We start from the raw sequence: 27,713 nt of genomic DNA, 5'->3' as shown, positions 1-27,713 counted from the left end.
GAGCTAACATCTCTGCCAATTCTTCTCTTTTTGCTGAGGAAGACTGGCCTTGCGCTAACATCTGTGCCCATCTTCCTCCACTTTATGTGGGACGCCGCCACAGCATGGCCTGACAAGTGGTGCATTGGTGCCCGCCCGGGATCCGAACCCTGGCTGCCAGTAGCAGAGTGCGAGCACTTAACCGCTACGCCACGGGTCCAGCCCTCCAGGTCAACTCTTTAAAATGAATTAAGATTTAATACTCATATATTTTTGCCGTGGGAGCCATTGTGCATTTGAGCTTCATATTTTGTTTACTTTTTATTAATATGCAATGAATAAATTTAGTGGCAAACAATATATAAATAATAAAAACATTGAACATGTCTTGTGCTGAGCATGGCATAGTGTACATACTTGCTCAAGACTTGACTGATTTAGCTTTTGTGCCTTTATGCCCTAATGTACAAATGCACACTGTGGTTATATGTATGTTTCTTGGAGGGCTTGTAAGTTATTGTCAAGCAAGCAGTTGGAAAATAGGAAGGTCCTGATAATGTTTAGAAAACAAATGCTTTCTGACAGTGATTATGCTAGCAGAAATTTTAAGTCAAAATAATTTCAAATATCCTTCACATGATTTTATCCTAACTTTCCCCCGACTGTAAGTTGAACTTTCATGTGGATGAGATGTGGCATATTCTGCAGCTCTTTATATTAAAGGTAAGACTAGAGGTGAATTTTTACATCCCTTCTCCCCCACCCTTGCAGAGTTAATTAGCATTTTGCTTTTGTGGATATTTCCTGGTACTTGGATGCATCTGATTCATTTATAACCTTAAATCAAGTTTTTTTGCGGTATCTTGGTCTTCGGCATGAGTGTTGTTCTCTCACTGTGGCAGAAGTGCAGTTAAAAATACTTTCTATTTAATGCAACACTAGCTAAGCCAGATTTTACTATATTGTAAAATCAATTATATATTAACTGAATTATTATACATTGAGGCTTTTAGACTATTCTTAATATGACTGTTTCCCTTGAGTTCAGATAGGTTTCCTATACCAGACGGAGAGTGGTTAGGAGGGAGGGTTTTGGAATCAGAGGATCTGAGTGCTCTACCCACAGATCTTTATGATTGTAGGAAGAGCATGTACTGTGCTGTTGCTTCTTCGTCTGTAAAATGGGGACAAGTGTCCCTGCTTCACAGGGTTGTTGGAAGGATTAAATAAGATAATACATGAAAAGTTCTTTACTCAGTGCCTGGTTCATAAGCATTCAGTAAATGGAGTTATAAGTTTTAAAGGAGGTTGTGTGCATGTATTTGTATTTTTAAAAAGTAATAGAAATCTTATGCTGTTTCTTTTCAGGTCAGTTGAACATATTGATGGTCAGAGTGTCCTAACAGACTCACTATGGAGGCGGTATAGTGAATTTGAGTTGTTGAGAAGCTACCTTTTAGTTTACTATCCACATATTGTCGTGCCACCTCTACCAGAAAAAAGGGTAAGAAGTGAAATGGCGGTGTAGTTTAGAAATATTTAGCATTGAATCTATTCATCATGATTGTTTTGTTTACCTAGGCAGAATTTGTTTGGCATAAACTCTCTGCTGACAACATGGACCCAGATTTTGTGGAAAGACGACGAATTGGTTTAGAAAACTTCCTTTTGAGAGTTGCTTCACATCCCATCCTTTGTAGAGACAAAATCTTCTATTTGTTTTTAACACAGGTATTTTTCTTTTGTTTAGTCTTTTTCAAGAATCCATTTGACTTGGGATTTTTTAAATTTTAAATTGTGGAATGCTTATTCTTAAGGATCCTTTTGGAGCAGCTTTGTTCATCAGTATGTGTTTCATTTTTTTTTGGTTTGTTTTGAATTTCAAAATTATTGGAAATCATTCTTTTGGCTAACATTTTTATACTTAAAGATAATAAGGCAGGACTTTTGGTATCACTTAAATGATATTGAAGTTGGTCTTTAGATTTTTGAAGCCCAGATCTGTATCTTGAGTCCCTCTTTTGGTAATCTTTTGGAATCTGGATTGTATGTTTAATCGTGAAGTGAAAAGAATTCTTTTTTTAACCTCTCTCCCCCATCTCCCCTGAAAGAAGAACAGAATGATAGGCATTTAGTTTATTTAACTTGGACTATTCCTTGTGGGTTGTTTTATTTTGCAGTGATTTCTAAAATTAACTTTAATTTTTAGGAAGGTAACTGGAAGGAGACTGTGAATGAAACCGGATTTCAGCTGAAGGTAAGGATATTTGTATGAAATGATTTGTCGTGTTCTTTTACAATTCCCAGCACACGCCCTCGACTTAGTGGGTACTTGGTGTTTATTGAATGACTGAATGTTGGAAATAGGCTTTGCATCTAATATCGTTGGTAAGATTTTCAAAGAAACAATCATTGATAATATTTTCAAAGAAACACTGCAATTTACTTTTGATTTGTATAATTTTAGTTACTAGCGAGACTATAGTGGGCATATTTATGAATTTAATTCTATTGAGAAAGAACATTTTGAAGCACTAATTTAGATACAAGCTGTAGATTTTTCTCACGGTATACTCATATTATACTTTGCGTCTTTTTTTTCTCCCCTCTGTCCTTACCACTGCCACTCACAGTAGTGCACCTCATAATTGCTCACTCTGTCGCATGAATGATGCTTCTAAAAATCAAGCTTGAGTTTTCCAATTTTAGTAGACTAAAAGTTGAGCGATCAGTCATGTTTCTTCTGTGTACTGGGACATGGTGACTGGTTTTGAGTGGGCACAGGAGTCATTTTGAGTTAGCATCTGTTAATGATACAGGCTTCTTTAATTTTCATACAGCTTTTTAAATTTAGTCATTAGAATTAGTGTTCAGGAGTGAAATTGTTTTCTAAAAATTGAAAAGCATAATGGTGGTAACATGCCACCCTAATTCCACTCTACTCTCCCTGTTGTCCCCAAAAGTAATATAACGCTGGTTGTTGTGGATTTTTGAAAGTTTTCATCTCCTATGTAAACCAAATAGGTAAGTAGAGAAATATAATATAAATTGATAAACGATTCACGTGACAATACAGTAACAAAAGTTCAATAGGTCTAGGCAATAAGAACAAAATGTTTTTATAGTAATTTTGAAAACACCTCATAGAGATTTATGCATTGGTATATAGGTATTTGAAATGAACAAAAAAGCTAGGAAGAGAAAGATTTTTTTCTGCACAGAAAATATAATCAAGTATCTAATTCTGTCATAAACTGATTCTAATTTATAAATATTTTGTTGGCAGATAACATGAAAAAATTAGTATTCTGTTGGCTACAATTCATTGCTTTATGGCACTCAGAGAATACTGGAATTTTAGTTTAGATATGGATTTGAAACAACTCTAAACTTTAAAAAAATTATTGATATTTTGATAGGGTCTTTTGAGAACTAGTCTGAGATATGTTAAGAGCTAAGATGATAAGAAAAAGAGCAAACTGGGGCCAGCCCAGTGGCATAGCGGTTAAGTTCATGTGCTCTGCTTTGGCAGCCTGGGGTTCGCAGGTTTGGATCCCGGGAGTGGACCGACGCACCGCTTGTCAAGCCATGCTGTGGCAGCGTCCCATATAAAGTAGAGGAAGATGGGCACGGATGTTAGCCCAGGGCCAATCTTCCTCAGCAAAAAGAGGAGGATTGGCACCAGATGTTAGCACAGGGCTGATCTTCCTCAGAAAAAAAAGAAAGAAAAAGAGCAAACTAAATTATAATTGTTTTGCTGACATCTCTTTATATAATAGAAAATTTTAAAATTTTTAGTTATTGATTTAGTCATTAGTTTAGTAACTGGTTATCAATTGTTTGTCCTTGAAGCCAGTTTTTGGCCATAACTTGGGTGACCTTGAGAAAACTCCTGAATTTCTTCATCCATCTAGACTGTGCTGTTTACGGAGTGCTTTGAATCTTGTGTGTAGGTGCTATTTAAGAGTTTAGGTAAAATGTTTTGTATTTGTATTATGCTGAAACCTTGGTTTCACTTTATTAGGTCTTTGAAAGGTAATAATATACATTATTAATAATTTGAAGAGTCAGAATTTTAATGAAATGGACCAGAAATAAAATGTATGGAGAGAATTTGTAAACCTATGTGTCTTGGTGTATTTCCTTATTGTGTTGTGGCTGTTTCTTATTTTAAGTCCTTCCTTCCATCAAGGAAATGGGACCTTTTTGGACCACCTCACATGCACACGTACATGCATACATAGATACAGACATGTATGTGAGGTTGTCCACATACACACCTATATATAGTCACATTTCACTTATCTGGAGGTCATGTATTTGGCATTACAGCTCACCTGATCACAGTTCAAAGCTGGGATTTAAGGAAAACTGACTTCTGAGATGTTCAAATGGATATAACAAGGCTTACTGCTATACTTACAGAAACACTCTGGTCCTTTCAGATAAGACTCAATTTTATTATAGTTATTCAAAGAAACTTGGTTATTTTCTAGGCTACAACATATTAGAAGAAACTTTAAAAGGTCGAAAAGTGGATACTACTGAAGACAGGCACACTGTGACACTAGTGAAACTTGACAGCTGAGCCTGCTGGCAAAGAAAGATGACGATGATGGGAGAGTCAGATGCCACAGTAGGGGGACATGTAGCATGGAGCCAAATCCCCACATACCTGTGCAGCCCCTAGGGCTTCACTGCATCACAGATGGGTTCAGTATTAGTTATTTATAGTGGTTCCCTGGAGGCCTCAAGTAAAAGTTGAATTATGCTTGCTTGTACTCATAATTCAGTGTTTCTTTCTTCCTTTTTTTTATTTTTAGCATGCAGCCAGTTGTTTTTTTTTTTAATTTGTTAATTCAGTGTTTCTTAAAATGTAGCCATTGTGCTTTGTGCATCTAAATTTGTTGGGATTGTTTTTTCAAAATACTGAATTGTAGAGTTCATCCTAGACATACTGATTCCCACTAGACTAAAACTTGACAACCATTGCTGTAAGGTGAAAGATAAGAATATTTTTAGGAAGATAATTTTAGGAAGATTGTCAAAAATTATAAGAAAAAAAGTTTTTTAGAACTTAAAGCATTATCTTGTCTTAATATTATTAACATTATAATTTTATGTTTACTATGTACTAAACACTGTACTATAATATACAGTAGTTTTTTTTTTTTTTTTTGCTCAGTATTGCCTCTTTACCTTTGAGGTTAGTTCACTGTTATTCCCATTTTTTAGATGAGGAACTCTAGAAAGTGACTTACCCAAGGCCACATAGTTACAAGTGATAGAGACTGAATCCAAGTCTAGGCCTAACTCAAAGCCCTTCTTAATTATCATCTCATATTAGCTCTCTATTCACTTCTTAATTATGTAATTAATATATGTAAAAATAGTTGGTAAAGGAAGTGTTGGAAACTATATTTCAAATGAGAAAATGAGATAGTTTTGAACCAGACCAAATATTTATATCTTGTAGAATATTCGACCTTGGCTATGAGATTGTCATCCTCAAATTGAAATGTCAGCTTACTTTAATTTCCCTTTTTCAGACATGTTTAATTTAATCTATAGTTTGGGCCTACTAGATTAATATTTTCTTAAATTTTTTTAGAGTAATTATATCCAGCAAGATAATTATAAAAATTTAGCATTTTTTTTTTTTTGGTGAGGAAGATTTGCCCTGAGCTGACATCTGTTGCCCGTCTTCCTCTTTCTTTTTTTTTTTTTTTTTTGGTAAGGAAGATTAGCCCTGAGCTAACATCTGTTGCCAATCCTCTTTTTGCTGAAGAAGACTGATCCTTGGCTGACATCTGTGCCCATCTTCCTCTACTTTATATGTGAGACACCTGCCACAGCATGGCCCGATAAGTGGTGCACAGGTCCACGCCCGGCATCCGAACCCGCAAACCCTGGGTCGCCGAAGTGGAGCGTGCGAACCTGACCAATATGCCACCGGGCTGGCCCTAAAATTTAGCAGGTTTTTTTGTGTGTGTGTATGTGAGGAAGATTAGCCCTGAGCTAACATCTGTTGCCAATCCTCTTCTTTTTGCTGAGGCAGATTGGCCCTGGGCTAACATCTGTACCCATCTTCCTCTCTTTTATGTGGGACACCTGGCACAGCATGGCTTGATAAGCAGTGTGTAAGTCCGTGCCCGGGATTCAAACCTGTGAACCCCAGGCTGCCGAAGTGGAGAGTGCAAACTTAACCACTACGCACCGGGCTGGCCCCAAATTTAGTTTTTTTAATCTATGCTCTATTTAACATAAACATGAGCAACAGTTCTTTTCATCACTGCTCTATATTGGTGTTCCTTCTTTTTTCTTGAACATTTATATAATACTTATATTAATTCAGTGAAAGGCGAGCAAAGAGTTTATCTCTAGAATAATGAACATAATGAACATAAAAACTAGTTACTGTAGTTTAAAGTAATATCGTTTGAACTCAGTTAACTCAGTAAGTTACTTATATGAAAGTAAGTGTCATCCATATGCCCAAACGTTGAATGAATTTAGGCTGACTCAGAAGAATCCAGAACTCTGTCTGTTGCTTAGAGCAAGGACTACCAGAGACAAGATGTGGGCCCATAGGATCTCTGCTAATCTGTGTCTTGCACAGGAACTCCAAGAGAGCCAACGTGGAGATGCCAAATGCTGGGTGCCTACAGAGTGTCACGTACTCTTCTAGGTGCTGTGGATATAGTAGTGAATGAGCTGGAAACATTCATAAACTCTTTGTTCTTATGAAGCTTATATTTTAGATGGAGACATTAAATTAATATTTAAATAAGATACTTTAAAATAGTTATAACTGATATAAAGGAAATAAATCATCATTGTGAAAGAGTATGACAGCCAGGATTTTTTTTTCCAGGGGTTGTTTTGAGATAGGTGACCATAAGATTTATTGTCCAAATGGGGATACTTTTGAGAGTAAAAAGAGGCACTATTAATAATTAGACTGGAACAACAGGCATAAACCAAGTCTCCCTGGGCAAACTGGGTCACATGGTTGAGGAGGTATCTGAGACCCAAATAATAAGAAACCTGCAGTGGAGTCAACCTAAGGGCCGAGGAAGAAGAATGTTAGAGGCCGAGCTGGGTAGTGGTTTACTAGGCAAGGTTTGGGGGAAGATAAGAATCAGAGAATGAAATAAAGGAAAGATAAGGTCCAGAACAAGGAAAGTAAAGTATGTAATAGGAATTGGAAAGGGTGGAGGAGGTGGGGACTAAAGGAGAACATGAGAAAGGTAGTGTGTTGGGGCTATATATATATTTTTTTTTTCATTCAACCAGTACTTACTCCATGTTTTTCTTGTGCTAGGCATTGTGAGACATTGGGGATGCAGCAATAAACCAAGGAGATGAAAGTATTGCCATGGCAGCCTCTGTGCAACTCCAGGGGCACCATCCACATTGTGCTTTTTTTTATGGCTCTTATATTCTAGTGGACAGCTGGGAAACAAGTAAACAGCTCAGATGATTTCAGATAGTGCTGTGTTAAAGGAAATAAAGTAGAGTGGTATGAAACAATGATGTAAGGGCTTCTTTAGATATTTAATGGGGAATCTGGTAAGATGGATGGTAACTTGTCAGATTTGGAACAGTCCAGCTAGCTTTTTAGAGAGAAGTTTCTGGTTTGGTGACAATTTAGGCAATTTCTCTTTTTATGGAATCTAGTGAAATGATGAGTAGATTGAGTTGGATGTTGTCAATGATCTGACCTGACAGAATGTTTGGGAAGCAAAAGTTAGGATGGGGACGATTTACGTTTTATATGACTTCTAAATTGGTAAATTGGTGATATTAAAAGTAAAAAATAAATTGGTGGTATTAAGAAGTATGAGATTCAAGAAAAGTTACAAATGAAAATTTTCTTCTTTACTGGCCTTCATGGCCTTTATTTCATCCTCATTTAAAGAATCACATTTGCATGTGACTATAAAGTCATTAAAACTTTGGTGTTTAGTGTTAATTTTAATTAACATAAGGGATAACATAATATATGCCTTAAATTCATTGGTGCTTTTATTTGTAAGGACTTGCACATGTATTAGCCCGTTTGCCCTGGAGATATAAGGAAGGTCAAGAATTGGTGAAATACTGATTTTAGAAATGAGAGAATCCCCTGAAATCAGTGACAAATTAAGTTTCTTTAGATATTCTTGATAGCTCTTAGAATTTCTTTTGGTCTGAAGTGCTAGGAGGCTGAGCCAATGGAGGAGTGTGTTTGTTGCATTTGTTTTTATTTTCTTAGCCAGGTAATCTGGGGAGCCCTCTTATGTTTGTTTTGTTTTGTTTGTATAATGTTTTATTATTTTGGGAGTATTTGTAATTGTGGATTGGAAGTTAGAATAATATAAAATTTTTAAACTGATTGGGATTTTCAAAACCAACCAAATAATGAAATTGATTCCTGATTGAGCTTCCGTTAACGAACCCTGTAGTTTCTGTGTACCTGGTCAGAAAAGTAATTTGGTTGTTTTTTCTCTTTTAAGTGAGAAGTTTAGGATAGGATTTAGATGTATTAAATATAAACTTATGCAATGAAATTATTTAGTGTTGATCCCTCTGTCCTTCCTTTGAGAGCAGTTATCTAGAAATAAGTAAATATAGTTAAAAAGTTGTATGTTGTCTTGTAACGTTTTCTGCCAGCTAGTAAGTAATTTGATTTCCTCTAGCTTGTCATCTAGTGTACTTTAGTACAGTATTACTTTAGTAAAGGCATTTCCATATTTCTTTTTTTCCCCTAAAATACTGATCATGAAGATGAGAAAAACCAATATACATTTGGTTTGGATTCCACCTGAGAACCACCCTCAGTAATGCACAGGCTCCAAAGCAGTCGTTTTATTTAGTTTGTATTTACAGACCATTGCCTTTCTTGATTTGAAGAAAAAGTAAATTACTTTTTTCACACGACCTAGTCTGAGTTATAATAATCAGGGCTATGTGCCCATTAGTGTGTTGGTGTTTACAGTTGTTTTACTTTCGTATCATTGAATCCCATGTATTCAGTTTAATTTATAACATTATTTTTGTAGTGTTTTCAAAAATAACTACTAAGCTGTTTTTTTAGGTGTGTTTAATGTGTTTGACACAACTGATATGAAGAAAACTGTACTTGAGCATCTTAATTCTAAAGGGAAAGTAAAATTGTTTGGATTTATACCCTGAAATGTAATTGTATTAAGTGAATAAATTATTTTTTCCAGGCAGACTCCAGGTTAAAAGCGCTTAATGCAACATTCAGAGTGAAAAACCCAGACAAGTAAGGTTTTGTTTTAATAACAGTTACAATGTTGTTTTGAATGGTGCCTATCAATCTATTTAATTTTTCATTTCTGAATGTATGCACTTTATTTGCTAAATATTTTAAATAGTAATTAACATTTAGTGAAATCCTTTTGCAGTCTAAAACTGATTTTGAAATTTGGTAACTTAATTGGGTTTAAGGTTGTAAGTAACTGAAGTTTTAGAAAGTTAAACCATTGCTTTTTCCTAGAAAGGTTTATTAAATGTTGTTGAAGGTATCAGAAAAATGGGAAAAGTAATTTTAATTTCATATAATATAGTTTTTCTTATATGACTTTGCTTGTCAAATATTTACAAAGTTCAAGATAAGATTATATATTAGATATAGATTTTAATAATAAAAACTTTGTACTATGTATACCAAGAAAACTTGATAGGTAAATGCATACCAGTATAATAATTTCATGGAGATGTATTTATATGACAATTTCTTGACTTCATTAATGTTAGTTTGGTGTTTGTGAGGGCATTTCTATATTAAAGGAAGCCAGTGTATTCAGAATTAACTTTCCTTAGGAAGGGACCTAGGTATTAAGATTTTGGTCTTGTTCATTCTCTGAATTTGGTGGATAATTCAGGCTCTTCATTATATGGACCTTTACCTGGTGTTTGGTTTGGCTAAGTTTTTCAGTTAGAAGTGTGCTTAGGCAGATGAGGCTTTTCCATTTTTGGTGACCAAGTTTATGAAATCTGTTAGAATTTCTCTATGGCCTCTAGCATTAATTTCTACATAGTGTAAATTCTTAGCAGGCAAAGGCCAAGTTTGCATAGTCTGATAGCCTATTATGCCTGACTTTACAAGCAATAACACATTACCATAATGCCTCTGGTTTTTAATATAAGTTTTGAATATAAAATATAAATATGTTAGAGTTTTGGTAATTAGGAAATTGTGAGGATAACCATTGAGGTGGAGTTTTTTCTTTTTCTTAGTATACTTTATTTCTTAAGAGTAGTTTTAGGTTCACAGCAAATTGAGCAGAAAGGACAGAGCTCCCATATGCCCCCTGCCCCTACACATGCCCAGCCTCCCCCACTATCATCATGCCCCACCACTGTGGTACATTTGTTACAGTCGGTGAACCTACATTGACACATCATTATCATCCAAAGTTTGTAGTTTACATTAGGGTTCACTCTTGGTATTGTATACTATTTGGGTTTTGACAAATGTATAATGACATGTATGCATCATAATATTATCATACAAAGTATTTTCACTGCCCTAAAAATCCTCTTTGCTCTGCCTATTTATCCCTCCCTTCCCACAGCCCTGGCAGCCACTGATCTTTTTACTGTCTCCATAGTTTTGCCTTTTCCAGATTGTCATATTGTACAGTATGTGGCCTTTTCAGATTGGCTTCTTTCACTTTGTAATATGCATTTAAGGTTCCACTGAGGTTTTTATAGGGGTTATAATGACATCCATGGTATATAAGAGATGTTCTCTAGATTAAGAACTAAAATTATGTCACCCTCCAAAAAATGCTTTGGAAAACCTGATAAGCAAAGTTTATGACACTGGTAGATATACATTCATTAGAGAAGCATGTAGATGAGACTATTTTTTTTACTTTTTTTTTTATTGCTAAGCACAAAATTAATACATGATCAAGTGCAGGAAAACAAAAAGGAAGAAAAGCCTAAAAATAGATTTTAAATGTGTATTAAAATAGAAATATGTACATGTAAATAATGCAAATGATATAGAAATATGAACATAGTGAAATTTCCTGTTATCCTTCTGAGAAACAACCAGAGTTAATAGCTTAGTGGACAGCTTTCCAGATCTTTATCTCTATATGTATGAATCAAATACATACATTTTGGGGGGAGGGTACTACAAAAAATATGTAATCGTTTTTAATACTTTCTTTTTGGATTTCACTTTCCTTTGTAGATGAGACTTTTTTTTAAATTAATATTTTGATATTAATATTTTATTAATTGAATGTTTTTAAACTGCTAAATTTAATGAAAAATATTTTGTCAGTTAACTGTTTGTCTTCCCTTTTCTGACCTAATCTCGTTTTCCAGATTGCTAAATTTTATTTAATATCCATATTTTATACAGAATTTTAAATGTGATATGACCAGTAACATAACCAAGGCAGTTTTTTGCACCTACGTTCTTGTTAAAGTGTGTAATTAATGTGTAATTAGTAATAGAATTTGTTTGCCTTAAGTTCTAGGTAAGAGAATTGTCTATATTAGTCATTGTTATAATAGATTCTTAATATACAGAATCTCTGTTCTAGGTGTAGCCGGCCCAATAGATTACTTATTATTCATATCATTACTAAAATAGTTGATATCACTAAAATACTTTTATTCTGTCCTCTCTTAAGATCTAGAAAACCAGAAAGATTGTTTCAGAGGGATTACCAAAATGATACTTGCTTCATGCATGTTTATCTTGCTTCAAAGTAGACTGTAAGAGCAGTTAGGAGGAGGACCTTGAGTCTATGGGCGATATTAGGAGGTAGACCGAGTGATGAGTAGAACATATGGGGTGAAAGAGAGGGAAGGAAATACAGATGGCACCCAGGTTTCATTCTTTAAAGTGCTAGGGAATACAGGGGAGAGAGATTTTGGGAGATAGGGAAACATAAATTGACCTTTGGACATGTAAGCAATTACACGTGTCTATTAGTCAGTTGGCTTTATAGGTCTGGTGTTTAGGAGAAAGATTTGGGCTGGAGGTAGAAATTTGAAATTCAGCAGTGTGTTGATCATAATTGTGAAGGCTTGTGAATGACAAGTCACATAGAGTGTGTAGCTTGAGGATTGATTGTAAAGTGGGTAAGGACCTAGGACTGAACTCTAAAGAAGCCAGCACATTAAGGGAAATCCAAAGTGTAATCTGAGGATTACCAGCGTTTGAATCCTGTGGGTAAGCTTGTTATAAATTCAGATTCCTAAGTCCCACTAGGGCCTCTGTGTACAGTTGTGGTGGTTATTCACAGCCCTCACTTACTGAGGCACCCTCAGGAGTGTTTTTAACAAATGTTTCAGGAGTTCTTTGCACACTGAAGTTGGAGGTGTAAGAGATGAGTGAAGGAAGTGAGCACTGCAAAAAAGACTTTAGGAGTGACCAGAGAGTAAAAGGAAAATCATGGGAAATAACGCTGATATCAAGGGAACAAATTTTTGAGGAGAGTGAAGTCAGCTATTACATTGCTGGAAGGATCAAGTAAGATGAGGACTAAAATATATTAGTGGATTTTAGCAACATGAAAATAGTGGGTGACTTTGTCAGGAATATTTCTCCACTGTTAATGCTGGAGGCAAAACTAGATTGTAGTGGGCTGAGAGCAGTGAATGGGAAGGGAAGAAGTTATTGCTAGAGAGATAATGCCTTGTAAAAGTGTGGCTGTGAAAGGGGTGGTATTGAGAAAGTGTTAACAGTTGGGTGTGTTGTCAAGGGAATATGTTAGTGTCTTTTAATCTAGGAGAGACCCTAAAATAATTGATATGCTAATGAGGAGCTTGTAGAGAGAGGAAGTTAGAAAATAGGAAAATGGGGTGTAGCTAGGATAGAATCTAGAGTATTGGATGGGAAGAAGGATGTAGCTTTGGGGAAGTTTCTAAGTATACTGGCAGGAGGTGGAGGTAGTTCTGGCTTCTGTTTAATCTTTGAAGCTTAGTTGGAGAGTGATGGGTGGTGGTTTCAGGTCTTTATGGAGAAGAACAGTTATTAGATTAGGAAAGCAAAAATTACTGAGCAGCATTAAGATTAAAGACCATGAGTTTATGGTTGCAACATAAGATTTTTTTAGCACCACAAATTTTTTCCTGTCTTTTGTTTTCAAGTAATTTCTCATACCAACAAATTTTATCTATTCAGTCCCACAGTGTAAATTATGAAATATGACATCTTTTCTTGGCTTTAAAAATATCCAAGAAAAGTGAGATTGTTTTATTTTAGAATTTTTTGAATTTGTATTGGTATGTAAATTTTCAGGGCCAGCATGTGGTTAAATAGAATCAGTTTCATAATTCTCAGGAACTGCTGTTTTGTCTTTCAGTTTTTGACTTGTTTTCATGAGAAAAATGATGTTTTATTTGTTTCCCGTTTCAGGAGGTTTACTGAGCTAAAACACTACAGTGATGAACTGCAGTCTGTCATCTCACATCTTCTTCGAGTTAGAGCTGTAAGTGGTCCCCAAGAGCTTTTTGACACACGTTTATAAGGAAGTGCTTCTCTTTTAATCATTATGTTTTTAAATAATGGATGCTATTTATGATGAATAACTGATTTTTACATTGAAATTTGGTGTGTTCGTCATCTGAACTGCTTTTTAAGAAAAATGCGAAATGTTGTCTGACATAAACAACTGGAGGAATTTTAGCCTATTGTTTTCTCTGTAGTTTGTATATAGTTGTTCTGACGTCAAAAAACCTACCACGTCAGTATTGGAATAAAATTAAATGAGTGTGGGATTTTAGATCTACATATGATAATATCCTATTCTTTCAAGGTTTTTTTTAAGGTCTGTGAAATAGTTAGGCCATCCTGTGTCTGTGCTCTTACATTCTACTAAAGAAACTTATGTGAGGTAATGGTCTGCCATGAAAAAGGGAACTAGAAATCAAGGCATAATCATTGTACTTAGCCTTATGGTTTGACACTTTGGGGTAAATTGATGTACCTGGGAAACGTGTCATCCACTCTGATCCTTTGGTGTAACCTAGAGGAAACCTTAGAACTTGCCTTAATTAAAGGCTTTGAAAGACTTGAGGTTACCAGGTCTAGCATCATATCTTATGCTGATGGGAATCCTCTTGAAATGAAATCTATTATCCGGGATTTGTTTTAATGAAAGAGTCTACTGGTAAGGGGTGGAGAGGAGGGATGGCTTGAGATGAAATTAGATTGGCCATATAATAATTATTGAAGGTGAGCGTTGGGAAATGGAAGTATATCCGGCTATTCTCTACTTTTTGTATGTTTGAAGATGTCCATAATAAGTATTAAAAAATGGGATAAGGCGGGTCCGGCCCCGTGGCACAGTGGTGCAGTGCATGTGCTCTTCTTCGGCAGCCCGAGGGTTTGCAGGTTCAGATCCCGGGCGCTCACCAAGGGACCACTTGTCAAGCCATGCTGTGGCGGTGTCCCATATAAAGTAGAGGAAGATGGGCACGGATGTTAGCCCAGGGCCAATATTCCTCAGCAATAAGAGGAGGATTGGCATTGGATGTTAGCTCAGGGCTGATCTTCCTCACCAAAAGAAAAAAAAAATGGAATAAGGGGAAAAAATCCATCTGAAAATCCTCATATTGGCCCAATCTCCTGTTTGACCATTGGACTCCTTAAATAAATTGTAAGATACTTTCTGGGGAAAGAAAACATACCTGTGAGAATTATTAGGCTGCAGTCAAGAACTAGGTATTGGAAAGGACTGTGTGGATTAATGAGATAAAATTTCTAGGCCTTTAGTTGCCTTGAAATTACCCAAATAAATTAGACAACAGTTCTTGTGGAAAGTGGAGGTGGTGGACAGAGACATCCGGAAAACTGGAAGAACAATTCATACTCCTTTGTTTTCTGTGCCAGAAAAGTTGGAGAATCTACTTAAATTAGAGGTCTGGCTGAGTGTGAAAATTGTATTCTCCTTAAAGGCCATCAAACAAAGGGAAGGGGGGACCCTGTAGAAAGCCTCATTTAGCAGGAGGGCTAACAGTTCTGGGAGTCTTGGGTAGGCAGACTTACACTATTAAGCAGTCACATGACTAACCTCAGGTGTTGAGAAGTTCTCAGTCTTTCATATGCAGGAGAAACTAAGGGACAAAGCAGAAAAACCAGCCAGAATCAGATTTATGAGAAATCTCAGAGATGAGTGGCGAATTGAACAAATTGTAAGAGTTAAACACTCAGAAAATCCATGAAACATAGGGAATAAATTTAAGTGAGATCTAAGGGAGGGGGAAATGATTGTCATTGTTGAGACTGTGCTATAGATCATTTAGCCTGAAAGAGGGTATGGATGACTGCTTTCATAAGACGTATAAGATATAAAATAAGATAGTTTTCTATCATTTCCCTGTCGTTTTCTGTCATTGCTGTTGTCTTTATAGCTACGCTATCTGATGTTGTATTCTGTACTCATTTGTTAATTATCTCCCCTACTAGTGTATGTGAGCTCCACAAGAGCAGGAGCTTTGTTTTCTCATTGTGAAATCCCTAGAATAATGCTCGACTCATAGTAGGCGCTCACTACATATGTTCACTGAATGAATGAATAGATGAATGTATATGCTGACAGTGTTATGTTTAAAAAGATCTGAAAAAGCGATAAGATAAATTGCTTCTTGAATTAAGTTATAACCAACTGGAGAACTGGTCAGTAATGTATATGTGACAAGAACCTTTAAAGAAAATGACCTTGTCATCAGAGTTTGTAATACACAAGTAAGAGAATTCTGGGTATAGATATTTATCCTAAACTTTATGAAAACAGATTTCAAAATTTTATTGACATGAAAGATAGCTTGAGCTCTTCAAAGGAAAGGCAGCATTGATCTGTGAATCTGTATAAGTGAGAGAAATGCCAATGAAAAATACAGAATGATTAGTTTCTGATTAGTTAAAATTCTGATTGTTCTAAAATTGGGAGAAAGGCTATTTAGTCATGGACAGTAACAGAAAAGTAAAAATGGAAGTTAATGCCCTACACTGACAGAAACTCGCAAACAATGCAGAAGGCACCACAGGGAGAGCCTTTTTGTAACATTCGGAGCATCAAGAGAACAAGGCCTAGACACATGATAATGAATTGTTAACAGTGAAGAGAAAATAGAATTATTTGACTGTCTTTTCTGTCAAGGCGAATTCTTTTGAAAGTAGAAAAGGCAAAAAAATAAATTACAGATAGGTTAAAGAGTTAAATATTTAAGATGTCAAAACAGATCAACCAGAAAGGGCAGGTGGCCTTAGATTAGAGGAGCTGGATTTGGAATTTGTCTCTGCCATTTCCCAGGACCTTCAGGCAAATCCAGTAACCTCTCAGAGTTTATTTTCTTTGCTGGGAAATGGGAATATCTGCCTGACACATAGTAGGTACTGAATAAATATTTTTTATATGAATGGGTGCATTATTCATAGAATTATGAGACTCAGATGAGATAATTTGTGTTTTGTAAACTAAAACAAAAGAAAAATAATACTGATATCTAACATTTATTTACCACTGGATATCAGCCACAGTGCTCAAGCATATTATATTATTCTTCCTTAATTCCCACAGTAGCCCTTTGAAGGTAGGTGCTGTTACTTTCTCCATTTTATAGATTTGGAGACAGAGGCAAATGAGTTAAGTAATTTGTCTAATATCATACTATAGATGTGTGGAGCCAGAATTTAGACCTCTGTCTGACTCCAGAGCCCATGCTCTTCACTACCTACAACGATGCTTTGACAAAGGACGTGAATTCAAGTAGATTGAGGGAGAAGAGAGCTGATTTTTATTGAGCCACCTTGCTTATTGTCAGGAACCTTATAAATGGCATCTTCTTTAATGCTCACAAAGTCATATGGTGAAGGTCATTTCCACGAGAAAGATGTAATACTAAGGCTTGGAGTGGTTTAATAAATTCTCCAAAGTCAAACCCTAAAGTAAGAAGGAGCTGGAATTTGAAGTCACATTTGTCTGACTCCAAATCCCTTATTTTCTTCTACCGTGTATGCTGCCTCTCTAGGAGAAACCAAATTTAAAAGGGAGGGGGGAATGTGTAACTTTGATAATACTCTAAAAATGCAAATTATAGTTATAGAGATGCTATTTAATATTTAATTTGTAGTAATTTCTAAAGATGGTAGATTTCTAATGTTTGTGAAATATTGAGAATGGTGGCAGTGTAAAGTCTTACATACAGCTCCTTTGGGAACCATTTTGGCAGTTCAATATCAGGAGTCGTAATCTCATAATCTTTGACTCCTTGGGAGATAATTCAAAAGAAAAAAGCTGTGTGTGTCCAGATTTACAAAATAAGATCATCTAATTGAATGTCATACAACTTTGTCCTTTTTAACATTTAAACGCCTACAACTTCGGTGAGGATAGAGAAGGCATTCTTATCAGTTCCAAATGATACTGAGCTGGGGAGGATGATTGGATGAGTCTGTCATATTTCTTCTATTGTCATAGAATTTGCTAGGTGTGTCAGTCCTCCCCGTCAGATGATCAGTTCTCGGGAAGAAAGACTTGTCAACAGAAATGAGGTTGAATAGCAGTCTAGATTAAATCACTGGGTACAGCTCCTTTTTCCTGGCACCAATATTTTTGATTACCAACGATCATTGAATTAATGTGGTTTCAAGTTTTCATAATTCATGTTTTATTTTCTGCCGTTTTTGTCTTTCCTTGGCTCTAGAAATAATTTTTGGTCTATAGTTTATAGGGTTTTTTTTGCTTCATCTTCTTTCTCACTGCCTGATGATGTAGATAGAAGTCATTTCATGTTTTAGTTGGCTAAAACATGAATAGTTGATACTAGAAACATTGTTGGTCCAGTAACAACTGCTGAGTGTCTCTTTGTGGCCTGGTTCATGAGTAGAGTAGGTCCTCATGTGGTGCTCACCTTTTTGGAGTATGAAAACTCTTGCCTCTTTTTGCTGTACTCTGTGGACCAAAATGTTTTCCAGAGCTCTAATTACTGTGGTGGAAGCTCCTTTTGCACCAGCTTCCAGGAGTGATATACTGTAAAGAAATAAACTTTTAAATACCTGGAATTCACCAACTTTCTCTTTGGACATTTATTTTGAAACTGCATTTTGCAGTTATGTTCCTTCTAGTTTTTGTTCTTATGTTATTTAACAAGCTCTCTCCTTCTGTTTCATGCTTGATATCTCAAGTGAAAGATAAAATGTTCAGCTTTCAGGAGGAGGTTTGATCTTTAAAAGTACAAGGGTCTAGAAAAGTTAGTGGTCTAGAATGGCGTTTTCCATTTTATGTTCTTTGGAATGCCAGTCCTGTAAGATGTTCCCTACTATAAACCACATCTCTCTCTTGAACAGTCATGATTCACATACGGTGTTAAACATCTAAAAAGTCCTGCAGAAAAGAAACCTGTTAAAATTTATTATCTCAGTGTTTCCCAAATTTACTTGTTGATGGAACCAGTTTAAAACAACAAACAACCTTTGACACTCCGTAGGACTCTCAAAAAATAATTGGGAAGTAATATCCTAGAGAAATTAGTGTAGAGGTCTGGTGACAACCTTGGAAAGTTTCAAGCAGAATAAAGACTATGAGCTTTGTCCTGGAAGTTGAGTCTAGTGCGGCAATTGGCAAACTTTCTGAAGGCCAGATAGTAAATATTTTCAGCTTTTTGGGTGATATGGTCCCTGTCAAATCTATTTAGCTCTCTTATGAAAGCAGCCAGAGACAGTGCTAACATGAATGAGCATGTCTGTGTTCCAATAAGACTTTACAAAAACAAGCTGCAGGCCTGTAGTGTGCTGCTCCCTAGTCTAATGGGTATGTGTTCCTTCAGAGCAGGCCAAGAGAGATGGAAAACATTATGATCTTCTCACACCTTTCCAAGTGTTTACAATGGTGGTTTGTTCACTTTAAGCTGAAGTATTGAAAGGGTTAAGATTTGTTGTCATGGTTACTGCCTAATTCCTCAAATTACTCATGTTTGAGTAAGGAATTAGGGAGGTAATTAATCCTCAGGGTTTACATTTACAAACTGTATGTCAGGAATTTTTTTTGAGGGTTTTATGTGGGATTAGTTTTGGTGGTCCAGTTCTTGTCTGTAACACTATAGGGGAAAGTAAAGCAAATTACCACACGTGGTGTTTTGTTTTGTCTTTTGTAAAATTTGTGTGAATGGCTGGGCAGTACATATTTCATCTGAGTGATCTAAATTGTAATTTCTATTGTTATTAAAATATCTAATGTGTTTGTTGGTTAGAAGGAGTTATCTTAAGTAGCACAGAGGTATGTTGCATGTGTTCAGCATTTATGTGTAAAACTATCAATAGAATTGAAAATTTATATTCTTGGTGAAATTTACACTTTGGGGACTTTATCATAAGGAAACAGTCTGAAATTTGGAAAAAGTCTTACTCTCAGAGATGCTTATTACAACATTATTTATAATACTGAAAAAATTAGGGATAACTAAATATTCAACAAGAAATGCTTATATATTTTAGACACTACTGGGTGGAATTTTATGCAACTTTTTAAAGGGATACCTAGTAAAAGTAATAACCTGCTGGATAAAAATCTTACCACTCTTGATATAGGAAATTTAAAAACAATTAAAACCTGTATATGTAGAAAGAAGCATGAAATCAGTTAGATAAATATGATGAAAACACTAGTTTTTTTTTTTCCCCATGATGAGACTGGAAGATTTAAGTTTTTTCTTTTCTATGTTTTCCAAGTTTATTGTACTAAGCATGCATTTTTTTTATGAGGATGAAATCTGTTTTTTAAGTAATCTGTATATAACTTTGACCTAATAGCAATTTCTTTAAAATATTTCTTCCAGAGAGTAGCAGATCGACTTTATGGTGTATATAAAGTACATGGGAATTATGGACGAGTTTTCAGGTAAGCATTATACAAACTTTAAAAATAAAGATTAGCTTTAATTTGCTTTTTGCCTGAGAACTATAATTCTTGAAAATTTGTGAGTCTGGAAAGTAGACGATTATTTTTTTAAATGATGTTCTGTAGTAATGGTTTTTAAACTTTTCATTTTAAAGCCTTTCTTTAAATAAAAAATAGTGAGGAAGTCCAATATATGGAGCAGATGAGAGTGCAACTGCTCTGAAGCAGGAAGCGCCACCTTTTACCTTCTTGGCGGAATGCCTGAGAAGATTCTATCGGAAATCACTGTCTTACAGAAGTAGTGATTTTCTCTTTCTTTTTTTTTTTTTTTAAAGATTTTATTTATTTATTTATTTTCCCCCCAAAGCCCCAGTAGATAGTTGTATGTCATAGCTGCACATCCTTCTAGTTGCTGTATGTGGGACGCGGCCTCAGCATGGCCGGAGAAGCGGTGCGTCGGTGCGTGCCCGGGATCCAAACCTGGGCCGCCAGCAGCAGAGCGCGCCCTTAACTGCTAAGCCACAGGGTTGGCCCATGATTTTCTCTTTCTTTTCTTTCTCTGTGTCACTATAATTTCTGAAGGCATTTTTGCAAGATGGGTTTTTCAGTCTTGGGGTAATTTTAGTGTAAATTAGAGTATTTGCTTCTGTATATAACTTGCATATTTTGGTTGTTTTTGAACCTTCTTTTTATGAATTTTTGGTTGTGTTCATTATTTTGGTTGTGACATTTTAGAAATTATTATCCAAATCTTTTTATAAGAAAAATGTCCTTGCTAATGTTCCCTTGTAAGTCCTTTTGATTGAATTAATTTAAAAATGTGACTTTACATTTTTGAATAGATAATACATTCCTATGGCACAAAATTCAACAAGAACCAAAGCTTATATGGTGAAAAGTCTCCTCACCCCTGTCTGCCAACCACCCAGTCTCCTCCTCTGAGACAACTAATATCAGTTTCTTGTGTACACTTCTAGTAAAATGTAGCACTATAAATGTAATATATTAGCATATTAACAAATGCATTTCTCTCTTTTTTTTAACATGAAAAGGGAGAATGTTGTATACGTTGCTATGTTCACTTTTTTTACCTTGCTTTTTTCACTTAAGAACTGCTCTCTAAGATATATTGTTATCAGTAAATAACTGTATTGGGCTTTATTGAGCAGGGATATCATAATTTATTTACCAATTTCTTCTTCATAATTTCCAGTCTTCTGCTATTGCATTCAATGCTGCAATAAATATTCTTGTTCATGTCGTTTCACACACGTATGAGTATATATAGGATAAAATTCTACAAGTGTTGTTACAAGGTCTAAGGATAATGGCATTTGTAATTTTGGTAGATATTGCCAACTTGCCCTGTATAAACGATGTTAAACTCCCGCCAGCAAAGTTTTAGTACCTGTTTCCTCATACCCTCACCTGAACAGTGTGTTAGAAGACTTTTGTCTTTACCAGACTGATGGTGGAAAATGGTTTCTCAACTGTAGTTATAATTTGCATTTCTCTAATTATGAGTGAATGAAATTTTTTTCCTATAATTAGCCATTTTTTTTTTCTATTTCATAAGCTGTCTATGTATATATTTCGCCTTTTTTTTTCTATTGGGCTGGCAGTCTGATTTCTTAATTGATGAGCAGGAGTTCTTTATCTTTTAGGAATATTAGGCCTTTGTGAAATGAATTACATTTTTTTTCCAATTTGTCCTATGTCTTTTGACTTTTCTTATGTTGGCTTTTGATATGCAGAAATATTCTATTTATTAAATTCAGTTACATATAAATGATTAGTTTTTCTCCTTTCTAAAATAATAGCCTCTGATTTTTGTATATATCTTAATAAAGTCTTCCCCACTATGGAGTATAAAAAAATATTTCTCATGTCTTCCACATTTTTGTGGTTTCATAAATTTTTGATTCATCTGAAATTTATTTGAATATCAGTTGTGAGATATGGATCTGAATTTATTTAATTTATTAAAGTAACAAGTTATCCATGTGTCTTTGGTTGATCAATACATTAAAATTAAATGCAGGTTGGGACAATATCAGGATTATATGACCTTTTTTAATGAAGAAAAGCATATTGATATTGTAAACATGTAAACTCTTCATAACTAGGACAGGAATACACGGCTAAACATAAAAGGAATAGGATAATGGAAAGAAAGGCAAATAATAATCAGTTTTCTGAAGTCTGCTGCATGATGTTTGACATATCTACAATTGCTTTTAAATTTATGCACATGAGTCAGCCCTGATTTTTAGAATATAACCCAAACTGTAATTCCAGTTAAGCTTGAGAATATGCTCACTTGAAAATTAACATAAATCAGACACTCCCAAAGGTATCACATTTATTATAATTAATAAATGGACTTGTATAATTTGAGAAGCAAGTAAATACAAGGTCACTTGAATCAAATTTTAAAGAAAATTGTTTGCATTAATGTCTCATGATAAATATTGTACAGATTTGTCTTTTTGCCAACTCAATAAATTAATAGAAAATCATTTTTTTTTTGTGAGGAAGATTAGCCCTGAGCTAACATCTGTCGCCAATCCTCCTCTTTTTGCTGAGGAAGACTGGCCCTGGGCTAACATCTGTGCCCATCTTCCTCCACTTTATGTGGGACGCCGCCACAGCATGGCTTGACAAGCGATGTGTTGGTGCGTGCCCGGGATCTGAACCCGCACTTAACTGCTACGCCACCGGGCTGGCCCCTAGAACACCATTTTACGTCTAAAATATTTCATGAGGGCCGGCCCCGTGGCTTAGCGGTTAAGTGCGCGCGCTCCGCTGCTGGTGGCCCGGGTTCGGATCCTGGGCGCGCACCGACACACCGCTTCTCCAGCCGTGCTGAGGCCGCGTCCCACATACAGCAACTAGAAGGGTGTGCAACTATGACATACAACTATCTACTGGGGCTTTGGGGGAAAAAAAATAAAATATTTCATGAAAATTGAGCCAGGGAGACCAGAGGTGGTTGAGGTAATTTAAGCAGGTTATCAACAGCCTGAACCAGAGCAGTTGCCAGTAGGGACAATTAAGGAGGCATAAATGATAGGACTTACCAGTGGATTCTTTCGGTTATTCAGCACACATTTGCTGAGGTCTTGCTACCATGGTAGGTGCTAAGCAAACCAAGATTTAATTTGCGGGCAGCTGAATGATTAGGAGGATTGTGGTAGAGAATGTAGGAGAAATAGCAGGTTTGAGGAGGAGTTAAAGGGTTCTGTTTTGGATAGATTGCATTTGAATTAAAGATTTCTTTCAAGCAATTGGAAATTTGGATCGGGAATTTAAGAGACTGGTGAGAATATGAGCTGTGTATGAAAGATGTATCCTAATAGAGGGATTTTTGAAAACGTAGGGTTAGGTGATAATGTTAGAGGGTTAGAGTAAGTATGTGAGAGATTCAAGGGCCAAACGTTGGGGAATACCTGTGTTCAGGGATCAGGCAAAGAAAAAGAACCAGTGAGGGAGACATTGGCAGATTGATGAGGAACCAGCAGTGTGCATTGTCAAGCAAGCGAAGGGAGCATTTCAAGAAGTTGGAGTTATAGTATAGAGGAATTGAGTTTAATGAACTCAGTGGGAGAGAAGATAGAGAGGAAGGTACAGAGCTGTTGTAAAGCAGAGGAGCAGAGTTGTAGGAGGCAACATTAACTGGCCTCCGTCTTAGTGAAGCAGGTATCTCTGCTGAGAACAAGTGGGGTAATCTGTGGTTAGGAAACCTGAGGGGAGGTAGGGCAGTCTGTGTCAGAGTCATGCAGAAGAGAGTTCCTGAACTTGTCCTGCTGCATACCCTTCTTTACCTCCCTCACTAGCTGCACGAGGGATGGATTGGCTGGAAGCAGCTGCGGCAGAATCTCTTTGAAGGCTTGAGTTCTATGAATTCATGCAAAATATGTGTTTTATTCGGTAGAACATCTATGGTTGTTTAAATATATAAAACTTTCCCTCCTCAAATGTAAAAGTAAATATCCATGGTAAAGTATCCCAGTTTGAGAAGCGCTAATGAGAGTATCAATTAAGAATGTGGAAAGGATTGCTGAGCAGAGCCAGTTGGTGGGGAGTGTTTTTTATCTTTTGAGTGCCGCTGACCCATATGTACTGAAAAAATTCAAAAATTGAGGGTCACATAATTGGAAAAAAGATTAATATGTTCTTATTCTTTGGTTTGAAATTTGAGAGGGGGAGAAATATAAATCTGGTTTCATCAGCTTTGTTTCTTAATTTAAATTTTTTCAATATATACCTCAAGTAATTTTGTAAAATTATGACTTGTTACTAAATTGGAGATTGGAGTGAGAGAATGGACTAGGAAAAAAGATTGAGCTGTGAGTGGAAAAGGACTGTCCAAGTGGGAAAGACAGAGGATGAGACATAAACATATATTAAGTAAGAAATGAGCGGGAATTAGATGCACAGAGAAGAAACAGGGAAGATTTTATAGTATGTTCATGTTACACGTTGCTGTTAATTTTTTTTTTCTTTTTTGAGTACAGGAGTGCATTTTTGTGCTCTTCTTGAGTTCCTAGGCTTTTTGCACATTCCTCCTGGATTATGCACTGATCTGATTTAGGATAGGCCAACGGGCCTTTCCCCATTGGTGCGTATAGGACTTGTCTGTATTTTCACTAGTTTCAGACTGAGCTAGGAACTCTCAGATCTGCCTGTCCAGAACTGGACTGAATACATAGGTGGGATCCACCCTGCAAAAGACTTAGAAAAAAGGGGGAAAGAGTTTTAAGTGCCGAAAACTATGCACTTGTGGCGAATGAAAACTGTCAGAAGCTAATAGCCTGAAGTGTTGTGTTCTGTTAACTGAGCATTTTGAAATACTTATTTTAATTCACAGATTGTGAATCTGTATAGAAGCAACCAAAAGAAACCATCTCTTCCAGATTTAATTGGTATAATTCCTTTCAAGGAATTCCAGGAAAATACACAAGCAAATTTCTTTCAAAAAGTCATGTGCAAAGGCACACCATCAGGGATACACAAAATTCATCGTGTACCTCAGAACTCAAAGACACAGGATGTATTTTGTCTAATGATTCTATACTTTGTTTTTATTTTTTGGTCATGTGCATGGTGAGTGGGGGTAAAGAACTCTTTAGGCTAAGAAAACCAAAAAGAAGTGTTGTGGGTGCCAGCCTGGTGGCTTAGTGGTTAAGTTTTCGTGCTCCGCTTCGGCGGCCCGGAGTTTGCAGGTTCAGATCCCGGGCGCGGACCGACGCACTGCTTGTCAACCCATGCTGTGGCGGCGTCCCATATAAAGTGGAGGAAGATGTGCAGAGATGTTAACCCAGGGCCAATCTTCCTCAGCCAAAAGAGGAGGATTGGCACTGGATGTTAGCTCAGGGCTAATCTTCCTCACAAAAAAAAAAAAAAAGAATTGTGGGTTGGGATTAGTAGATAGAACACTATTGGCAGTCAGTTCTAATCTCAGCTCTGTCTCTGGTGGGCTGCCTGACTGAGTAAACCATGTTAGATCTCTGAGCCTGATTTTAAGTATTATTTAGTTGTGGGGTTAAATGGCGAGAGTGATTTCCAAACCCTTTCTTAGCATGGAACTTTGTTTAAATGAAATCTTATACAGAAGTACAAACAAATACAGCCTGTTACCACAGACCTGCTTGGGGTGGAGACTTTCCCTCTAGTGCCTCTATCCCTGATGAACACCAGATTGGGTGACTAAATTTAGCTCTAAACCTCTATTTTTGTTGTAATAATATTTTTATTCCTATCCAAAATCTTGATGCTTGGGCATTCTTGGCGTCTTTTCTTTTCCTTCTTTAATAGAAATGTAAAAACCTAAAGCAGGAGGGATCTTGGCGGTTTTATAGTTCAGAGTTCTTAATCCAAGAGGTGAGAATGGGGGGACTTCAGGTTGTCTGAAGTCTCTGAAATTATACGTAAAATTAGTTTGTCGTTTTTTCCCCCTTAAGGAGAATGTCCATAGTCTTCATCAGATGCTGCAAAAGATCCATGACCCTCTTGGATCTGGTTCGTCTGTGACAATAACTCACCCATTAAGTACTTTACAATAGCAATTATGCCTCTTAGAAAGTTGATGCTAACTCCGTCTACCCTTTATAGTTCCTTGTATGTTAATGGTTTCCTGCTCTCCCCACTGCAATGGTTAACATTTTCTATTTCCAGTCCTGAACCTAATGGACACTCAGGTCACCTGGAGAACTGTTAAAATGATTATTGTGATTCAGTAGATCTGGAATGGGTCCTGTGATTCTGTATTTCTAACAAGTTTCTAGGTGATTCTGTTCGTAGACCACAGTTTGAGGGGCAAAGGGCTAGACTCTTTGTACCTTGAGGGGAGAGGTCTTGTGCCTAGCAGTGGCTCATACGTAGAACCCAGTACATGTTTCCCTTCTCTCATTTATTAGTTCACTTATTGGTTTATTCTTTCATTTTGCCTACAAACTATAAATGCCAAATATTTATCAGGCACTAAACTACTTAATAGGAATACATAGATGATTAAATGTAAGTCCTACCTTCCTTGAACTGGTTTTTTTTTTATTATTATTGAGGTCATAATAGTTTATAACATTGTGAAATTTCAGTTGTACTTTATTATTTGTCTGTCACCATATATATTGCCTCTTTACCCCTTATGCTCACTCCCCAACCCCCTTCCCCTCTGGTAACCACTAATCTGTTCTCTTTGTCCATGTGTTTGTTTATCTTCCACATATGAGTGAAATCATACAATGTTTGTCTTTCTCTGTCTAGCTTATTTCACTTAATACCCTTAAGGTCCATCCATGTTGTTGCAAATGGGATGATTTTGTCCTTTTTTATGGCTGACTAGTATTCCATTGTGTGTGTGTGTGTGTGTGTGTGTGTGTGTACCACATCTTTATCCATTCATCAGTTGGTGGGCACTTGGGTTGCTTCCACATCTTGGCTATTGTGAATAATGCTGCAATGAACATAGGGGTGCGTAAGTCTCTAAATAGTTGATTTCAGGTTCTTTGGATAAATACCCAGTAGTGGGATAGCTGGATCATATGCTATTTAGGTTTTTAATTTTTTGAGAAATCTTGATGCTGTTTTCCATAGTGGCTGCACCAGTTTGCATTCCCATGAGCAGTGTATGAGGGTTCCCTTTTTTCCACATCCTCTCCAACATTCATTATTTTTTGTCTTGGTGATTATAGCCATTGTAACAGGTGTAAGGTGATATGTCAATATAGTTTTGTTTTGCATTTCCCTGATGATTAGTGATGTTGAACATTTTTTCATGTGCCTATTGGCCATCTGTATATCTTCTTTGGAAAAATGTCTGTTCATATCCTCTGCCCCTTTTTTGATAGGGTTGTTTGTCTTTTTGTTGTTGAGTTGTGTGAGTTCTTTATATATTTTGGAGATTAGCCCCTTGTTGGATATATGATTTACAAATATTTTCTCCCAGTTGCTGGGTTGTCTTTTTGTTTTGTTCCTGGTTTCCTTTGCCTTGCAGAAGGTGTTTAGTTTGATGAAGTCCTATTTGTTTATCTTTTCTTTTGTTTCCCTTGCCTGAGTAGACATGATATTCAAAAAGATCCTTCTAAGGGGCCGGCCCGGTGGCGCAAGCGGTTAAGTGCGCGCGCTCCGCTGCGGCGGCCCGGGGTTTGCTGGTTCGGATCCCGGGCGCGCACCGACGCACTGCTTGGTAGGCCATGCTGTGGCGGCGTCCCATATAAAGTGAGGAAGATAGGCACAGATGTTAGCCCAGGGCCGTCTTCCTCAGCAAAAAAAGAGGAGGATTGGTGGATGTTAGCTCAGGGCTGATCTCCTCACAAAAAAAAAAAAAAAAGATCCTTCTAAGACCAATGT

At 36.4% G+C, this 27,713-nt stretch overlaps 1 protein-coding gene across 4 annotated transcripts in view; it reads left to right on the top strand.

Annotated features, from left to right (window-relative positions):
- SNX4 (sorting nexin 4) overlaps positions 1 to 27,713 on the top strand; it is a 60,636-nt gene that overhangs the window by 15,719 nt on the left and 17,204 nt on the right. For all 4 annotated transcript variants that reach the window (XM_058555966.1, XM_058555964.1, XM_058555967.1 and 1 more), the window contains exons 3-8: positions 1,348 to 1,483; positions 1,561 to 1,710; positions 2,189 to 2,236; positions 9,195 to 9,250; positions 13,376 to 13,448; positions 19,798 to 19,859. In XM_058555966.1, coding sequence (XP_058411949.1) covers positions 1,348 to 1,483; positions 1,561 to 1,710; positions 2,189 to 2,236; positions 9,195 to 9,250; positions 13,376 to 13,448; positions 19,798 to 19,859 — 525 coding nt within the window. The remainder of the gene's footprint in view (positions 1 to 1,347; positions 1,484 to 1,560; positions 1,711 to 2,188; positions 2,237 to 9,194; positions 9,251 to 13,375; positions 13,449 to 19,797; positions 19,860 to 27,713) is intronic.

The sequence above is a fragment of the Diceros bicornis genome, chromosome 15, assembly GCF_020826845.1.
Source record: "Diceros bicornis minor isolate mBicDic1 chromosome 15, mDicBic1.mat.cur, whole genome shotgun sequence".
In the NCBI taxonomy this organism is placed as follows: Eukaryota; Metazoa; Chordata; class Mammalia; order Perissodactyla; family Rhinocerotidae; genus Diceros; species Diceros bicornis.
The sequence above is the reverse complement of the archived record's forward strand: the minus strand, read 5'-3'. Positions and strand labels throughout refer to the sequence as shown.